Source organism: Balaenoptera physalus, assembly GCF_965194825.1.
Source record: "Balaenoptera physalus genome assembly, chromosome: 9".
In the NCBI taxonomy this organism is placed as follows: domain Eukaryota; kingdom Metazoa; phylum Chordata; class Mammalia; order Artiodactyla; family Balaenopteridae; genus Balaenoptera; species Balaenoptera physalus.
In genome coordinates this window covers 98,387,147-98,395,039 of record NC_138888.1, presented here as the reverse complement: position 1 = coordinate 98,395,039, position 7,893 = coordinate 98,387,147, and the positions used below count along the sequence as shown (strand labels likewise).

The 7,893-nt window shown below is 48.3% G+C and overlaps 1 protein-coding gene across 3 annotated transcripts; it reads left to right on the top strand.

Moving 5' to 3' along the window:
* Positions 1-1,365: 1,365 nt before the first annotated feature.
* KHDC3L (KH domain containing 3 like, subcortical maternal complex member) lies at positions 1,366-4,375 on the top strand. Of its 3 annotated transcripts, none has more exons than XM_082474265.1 (3): positions 1,366-2,907; positions 3,050-3,229; positions 3,499-4,375. In XM_082474265.1, the coding sequence occupies exons 1-3, from the start codon at positions 2,493-2,495 to the stop codon at positions 4,188-4,190; spliced, it is 1,287 nt and encodes a 428-aa protein (XP_082330391.1). In that variant the 5' UTR covers positions 1,366-2,492; the 3' UTR covers positions 4,191-4,375. The 3 variants fall into 3 exon arrangements, with proteins under 3 accessions (XP_082330391.1, XP_082330390.1, XP_082330392.1); XM_082474264.1 differs by having other exon boundaries at positions 3,050-3,253; XM_082474266.1 differs by lacking the exon at positions 3,050-3,229.
* Positions 4,376-7,893: the final 3,518 nt, after the last annotated feature.

The window sequence follows — 7,893 nt, the reverse complement described above, 5'->3', positions numbered from 1 at the left end:
GACTATACTTCAATTAAAAAAAAAAAAAAGACTGTAGGAGCAATACTGTGAGGATGAACTGGTAAAGGGGCTGCGGTGCCACTGGAAGTCCTGGAGAGACATTTACACATTTGGGGAGAGTTTGGGAGTACATAGAAAAATAAGCATTTGAAAAAATAAAAAGTAGTATTTGAACAAAGAAGGAATTTATAACATCAAGGAAAACAAAAGTTTGTGCAAGAAATCATAGTAAACTACATGCAGCTATGAATATTGTTTACAAGACCACAATAGTATAAACTTGAATACTGATCTAACAAAATTGTGTAACTGAACTGGAGGATACCAGGTCTGATGAGTCTAGGTAAGCTGGAGGAAGATAGTGAAAGATGCTGAGAGTGATTTCTGTGAGAGTGATTTCTGAGCACTCAAAAGAGTGTTTAGAGACTTCTTTGAAAATTATATTTTATTTTCTCAAATTATAAAAACCAAACCACCAGTCCTTCCTTAAGCTTTCAAGTTTTACTTTCAAACCTTACTATGCTATCATAAGCCTAGAAAGTTTTAACAATTATGTTTAATGGCCTCTGAATGACACAAGGTCCCACTGACATATTGAATTAACTAAACATCCTCATACATGGCAAAAAGATTGCAAAGTACTCTAATCAAGTAACAAATAAGAACTTCCCAATTACTAATACCTTCAAACCAAATAAATGAAACATTAATACGTTGAACCTGAAGTTCTCTTCAGTGATCCAATATTGAATATAAACTAGGATTTCATCTTAAAGTCACACATCTAAATCCATTACTTAATTATGTATTTTAAATTGGAGTTGCAAAACTGTCTCTCTAATATGTTAAATTATCTAAAATATTACAGGAACCTAAAGCACCATGTATATGGATTTCTTTCTTTTTTTAAAGCACTTTGGAGAATATCTAAAGTACAATAAACTGCTTATACTAAAATGTGTACAATTTGACCAGTTTTGACATATAGACACATCCAGTGAAACCACCACTGTAATCAAGATAATGCACATTTCCATCATCCCCCGAGAGTATCCTAGTGCCTTTTTCCACTCCCTTCCTCTCTCCACCCCATCTCCAGACAATCACTGCCTGATTTCTATCACTACAGATTAGTTTGCATATTCTAGGATTTTACATAAATGACAGATTCCTTTTTAACACAATTACTAATACTATGGTTTTAATTCTCTTAAGCATTTCTTTAACCAATTCTGAAACTTCAAAGAAGTAAAGGATCTCTACACACACACACACACACACACACACACACACACACACACACACATAAATGACACTAACATGCATAGAACTGCCAGTATCCTCTTAGGCCAACCAAGGAACAAAAATATCATCGTCTAGGGAATTCCCTGGGTCCAGTGGTTAGGACTCTGTGCTTCCATTGCAGGGGGCAGGGGTTGATCCCTGGTGCGGGAACTAAGATCCAGCATGCTGTGTGGCCAAAGGGGAAAAAAAATCATCCTATATCATTTTGATATAAGAAACAGATTTCAGACTAGAGATTTTCATGGGGATGCTTCCTGAATTGGATTCTCGTTGGTGACACTGATGGGACCTCACATGTCAATTTCTAGTTGCTATGTTAGTGACTCCCAGAACCTACAGGGAAGGTGGTGATGGAGCCCAGACCCTTGGGTTTCATTTATACACTCTCCTCATTGTTCCGCCTACCCATGGACGTTTATAAGTCTATCCCATCTGTGAGGCTTTGAATGCATCCTTTGAATGGAGCTCTTCTTTGGCTCCTAATTCATATTCTGCTTAGGTCTGAAGACTTTTAACCCTGTCAGACACCTGCAAATTTCTCATGCACTTCTTTGGCCACAGAGCAAACAAGAAGGAGCCTGACTGAATTCCGAAGCTCTCTGGCCGCTGGATCTGGGCATGATACGCCAACCACTGGTGGGAGAGCTATGTACCTTCATCTTCCTGAGCAGCAGTTAATAGGCAATGCTTTCAGCTGGACAGAAAAATCAAGAAATGGAGCAATAATCGTGTTAGTTTCAAGGGGTTTCCCTCTGGGGTGCAAACCACACGGACCACGCGCTGCTGGGTGCGCGCAGCCGTCTCTAACAGGTTAAGGCCGAGGCGGGAGATGCAGTGGCATCTGGAAGGGTGCTCAGTGGTCAGGGTTCAGGAGGAAGTGGGGAGGGGCTTACTTTGGCCTCCGAATACCTTTTTCTGCTCCTTGAGCGTTTGTTTTTCCGACGTACTTAGATTTTCCATTAAAGTTTATTCCAACCCCTCGGGAACGCTCAACTGGTCCCATTAGAACTGTCTGAAAGGCACCCGGGTCTCTCTGCAAATACCGATTCGCTCCTCTGAAAGCTGTCGGCCCGACGTTGGATCTTGCCTACGTCTCCGGGGCTGTCCTGGCCGCCCAGCGTCCACAGTTACGGCTTCCGCAGCTTCCCGGTTGTGGCCTCCAGCCTGGGGCGCGGGGAAGCGGCAGGATGCAGATGCTACCGCCCAGCAAGAGCGCCCTGCGCGCGCGCCCCAGCGCAGCTGCGCCTTCCGGGGAAGAAGCCCCGGCTGCGGGCTTCGGAGGCGAGGCCTGGAGTCCAATGGGGAGGGCGCGGGTGGGGGAGGGGCTTGCCGAAAGCCCTGCATATAAGGCCGGGGGCACTCGCCGCGGCGGGTTTCATGCGCGGCCGGCGGTTGGCAGCGGACCCACAGCCCCCTGCGAGGCTCGCCGCGGCATGGCCGCCCCCAAGCGGTTTCCGACGCTCGTCCAGCTGGAGCAGCGAGAAGGGACGCTCTTCGAGGTGCTCGGTAACCTCACCAAGCGGCCCTACTGGTTTCACTCCGAGTACCTGAAGAGTCCGAGGGCGATTCACCTGGAGGCCTGGCTGGTGGAAGCAATCTTCGGTGAGCGGGCCCGAGCGGTGAGGCCGAGGCTCCAGGCTGGCCGCGCCCAGGCGGCTTATTCGCGGCTCTGGCTCGCATCCGCGCCCCCCGCTGCCTCCCCTCCCAGGCCCCACTGCTCAGGACCTCGTTGCTTCCTGCGCAGGCCTGGGCGGAGAGCACATTCCGCATGTCGAGTGTGTGTCGCAGACCCTGCTTCACGTTAATCAGTGGGACCCGGACGGCGAAGCTGAGATCTTGATATTTGGCCGGCCTTATTACCAGAAAGATGTATCCACGATGATCATGAACTTGGCTGACTATCACCGCCAACTCCGGGCGCAAAGTACGGGGCCGGCAACAATGAAAGGTACCCTAGGCAGGCCCCGGGTTCCTTGGGAGGGATTCTGGTGCTTCCTGGCTGTGCCGGGGCAGCGGTCTCATCCTCTTAATTCGACTGGAAGAGGGTTTCCTCTTTGCAAGGGATCCAGAGGAGCAAATTGACCTTGTACTCTCAGATTCCGGGCTCCCACCCCTGCAGCCCGAAGGGATAACTCCTTATGTGGAGAGTATGTGGGACACAGGTGCGACCTCCTCTCGTTGCTCTTCTTCCAGGCTCTGAGAAGCCTCCTGCCCGGGAGGCGGCGACCCAGCGGTCCCCCAGTGCAGCCCGGCAGGCGGCGACCCATCTGTGCCCCGGCGCAGCCCGGGAGGCCGGGACCCAGCGGTCCCCCAGTGCGGTCCGGCAGGCGGCCACCCAGCGGTCCCCCGGCGCTGCCCGGGAGGCGGCGACCCAGCGGTCCCCCGGCGCAGCCCGGGAGGCGGCGACCCAGCGGTCCCCCGGCGCAGCCCGGGAGGCGGCGACCCAGCGGTCCCCCGGCGCAGCCCGGGAGGCGGCGACCCAGCGGTCCCCCGGCGCAGCCCGGGAGGCGGCGACCCAGCGGTCCCCCGGCGCAGCCCGGGAGGCGGCGACCCAGCGGTCCCCCGGCGCAGCCCGGGAGGCGGCGACCCAGCGGTCCCCCGGCGCTGCCCGGGAGGCGGCGACCCAGCGGTCCCCCGGCGCAGCCCGGGAGGCGGCCACCCAGCGGTCCCCCGGCGCAGCCCGGGAGGCGGCGACCCAGCGGTCCCCCGGCGCAGCCCGGGAGGCGGCCACCCAGCGGTCCCCCGGCGCAGCCCGGGAGGCGGCGACCCAGCGGTCCCCCGGCGCTGCCCGGGAGGCGGCCACCCAGCGGTCCCCCGGCGCTGCCCGGGAGGCGGCCACCCAGAGCTTCCCCGAAGCTATCCAGGGTCCGGTTACCAGGTTCTGAATGCGTTTCGGGCCCAGGAGCAAGAGAGCCAGGCAAGGTCAAAGTGGAAGCCCCTCCTGGAACCCTGTTCCGCTGCAGAAGCCGAGAAAAGAATGGTGTGGGTCTGGGTTTCCCCGCTCCCCGCCACGCCCTGTTAAATGTTTGCAAACACGAATCTAAAGAGTTCTAATAAAGCATCGAATTTCCCTAACGTCTGTTAATTGGCAGGGGAAGGGGAGAGACAGGCACGTCGCTCCAGCAGCCATTATCTGCTCCAGGTGGCTTTCTACCCAGAGGCAGGTGAGAGCTTCTGGCTTTCTAGCCGCCCGGGGCCGCAGTGGCTTGCGCCTCGGGCAGGTGCTTCCCCTGTGCTCCTTCACCGCGCGCATCTGGCTTTGCAAGGTGAGGGACCTCTCGGGCCGTCGAGTCCGTCCTCATGGGAAACATTTCCAAGCCTGAGATATTTCTACTCAGAGACAAGGGATGCGAAAACTTGGCTTCAACGGGCCTCACGGGTGGGTGCATTATAGCGCTGCAAGCAGAGACTTCCCAGCTCGGGCAACTGCTGGCAACTAGGGGAAAACTGAAATGGCCAGGACAGCGCAGCTGTCGTCTCCAAGTCCTGCGCGGGTCACTCGACCTCCAGTGATGTTTGAAGCCAGCGAGACACAAGCAGTGCTGGTGACTCTTCCCTGCTAACTAGTAACCGCAGCAGTGGGGAGCCCTCCTTGTCACTTTTTAAAATTGAAATATATTTGACACGTAATACAGTGTAAATTAAGATGTACAACATGTTAACTTGATACACTCACATGTTGTACTATGAGTACCACCGTAGAGAGAAGTAGCATCTCTATCAGTTTGGCTTCCTGTTCCTGGCTGCTGGCTGGGACGCTGGTGCCCTGGCTAGAAGTAAACTGTTAACAGCTGGGTGTTAGGATTTGTTTTAAATAGCACAAGTCAATTTAGTGCTATGAAAATTTTCATTTTAAAAATCCAAGGAAACCTAATTTTAAAGAGCAGGGAGTGGTATGTCTATTGTAGACCCTTTGGTCACCAGTAATGATCACTCCAATTTTGAATAAGCCTTTAGTTTATAACAAGGGAAATAAAGATGCAAAGCTGAACTTACAAATAGGCTATTAACTATTTTCAGAAGAGGCAAGGCTGAGTGAACCTTAAACATTTAGACTCAAAATTAATGCAGACTCAAAGTTTCAATTGAGGCTACATCAGAGTAGAATTAAGACTCAATCTTGATTTTTTTTTCCCCCTCTAAGTAGTACCCACATGACCAGAACATCAAATTCTGTCCTTTACAAGAAAGATTACTGAGCAGCAGGTAGCTAGCAAACCAATGGAACATTCAGGAGTCTCTGTGACTATCCCGAAACTAGGTTTAAAATACCCTACATATACACACAGAGACATGTCTGAGGTGATTTTATGAAAGAAAATGGTAAGATACAGTAAACATCCTTGGTTGGAGATGAGCCAAGAAAAGGAGACTGAACTTTAAGTAAAAGCATTTAGGTGTGATGACACTTAGGTAAAATTCCTTATGCCTATAAAGTGTTGATTTAAAAAAACAAACAAACAAACAAAAAACCTTACTAGTTTCCTCTCAAAGCAGGGCATGGACCAGTGACGTCCAAGTTCTCACCCAGATCGAAATCCCCAGACCTTCCTATCTGCCCTTTCAAGCTTACTGTCTTACGGAAGTAACAGTTTAACTTGCACTTTTACGTAATTGTATACACCTTTTTTTCCCTCCTTCTAGCAGCTTGCTTTTTCTCAGGATGGGTACAGTTTGATTTACCCCTTCCCTTAGTGGTTGATTAGTTTGTTTCTCCAATTACTCAATTACAAACTGCTGTCTTGAATTTCTACCTACATCCTTGAGTCCACGCTGGAATATTTCCCTAAGAGAACTTCCTAGAAGTGGAACTGCTGGTTAAAGAATGAGCCCCTTTCAGATTTTATATTGCCAAACTGCCCTACAAAATAGCCATGCCAGTTATCTTCGTACTACATGGTATGAAAGCTACTTTCACTGTACTCACCCAAACTCAAGATTACCAATCTATTTTACGTCCATGTGTATCATTTTTTCTATTTTTTTCTATCTACCCCACTGTTTTAACTATGTATCTTTATACAATGTTTTAATATCTGAGAGGGCTAACCTACTCACTGTTCAATTGGCAGTCGTGCAATTTATTAAAATGCATACAAAATTAGTTGAGGGAAAAGGTGTATACAGATGGCTTCCCAAAATATTGATTTTATTCTATTAAGGTATGCTGTAGTGCTCATTTTATTCCTTAAACGACATGTATACTATATATACAGAAGAGTGTATTTTACCCATTAAAAGAAGATGGAGATTAGATAGGAAGATTCTGTTTGGGAACTGAGGCCCAAGGCCGTCCATGGAAGTTGTCAAGGAACGAAGGCAAAAACTACAGAAGTCTCCTATGGAAAAGATACATGCATCCCAATTTTCATACCAGCATTATTTACAACAGTCAAGATATGGAAGCAACCTAAGTGTCCATCAACAGAAGAATGGATAAAGAAGATGTGGTGTGTGTATATATATATATGTATATATGTGTGTGTATATATATGTATACACACACAGTGATATATTACTTGGCCATAAGAATGAAATTCTGTCATTTGCAACAATGTGGATGGACCTAGAGAGTACTATGCTTAGTGAAATAGGTCAGAGAAAAACAAATACTGTTATCACTTATATGTAGAATCTAAAAAATAAAACAAACGAATGTACGTAACAAAACAGAAACAGACTCACAGATACAGAGAACAAACTAGTGGTTACCAGTAGGGACAAGGCAGTGGGAGGGGCAAGATAGGGGGATGGGATTAAGGGATACAAACTACTATGTATAAAATTGATAAGTGGGCTTCCTGGGCTTCCCTGGTGGCACAATGGTTAAGAATCTGCCTGCCGATGCAAGGGACACAGGTTCGAGCCCTGGCCGGGGAAGATCCCACATGCCACAGAGCAACTAAGCTCGTGCTCCACAACTACTGAGCCTGCGCTCTAGAGCCCGCGAGCCACAACTACTGAGCCCACGTGCCACAGCTACTGAAGCCTGCACACCTAGAGCCCATGCTCCACAACAAGAGAAGCCACTGCAATGAGAAGCCCGTGCACCGCAGCGAAGAGTAGCCCCCGCTCGCCACAACTAGAGAAAGCCCGTGCGCAGCAATGAAGACCCAACACAGCCAAAAATAAATAAATAAATAAATTTTATTTATTCTTTAAAAATTGATAAGCAATAAGGATCTCTTATGCAGCACAGAGAAATATAGCCGTTATTTTGAAATAACTTTAAATGCAGTATAAGCTATAAAAATATTGAATCACTATGTTGTACACCTGAAACTAATAATATTATAAATAACTATACTTCAATTTTTTAAAGTTAAAAAAAACTAAAGAATTCTGGGAAGAGTGACTCTTATTTGTACATTTTTGCAGGTAAAATGTTTGAGGGCTAGTGAAGAGGTCAGTCTGAACAGTTTTTTATTTATTTATTTTTTATTTATTTATTTTTGGCTGCTTTGGGTCTTCCTTGCTGCGTGTGGGCTTTCTCCAGTTGTGCGAGCAGGGGCTACTCTTTGTTGTGGTGCGTGGGCTTCTCATTGCAGTGGCTTCTCTTGTTGCGGAGCACAGGCTCTAGACGCGCAG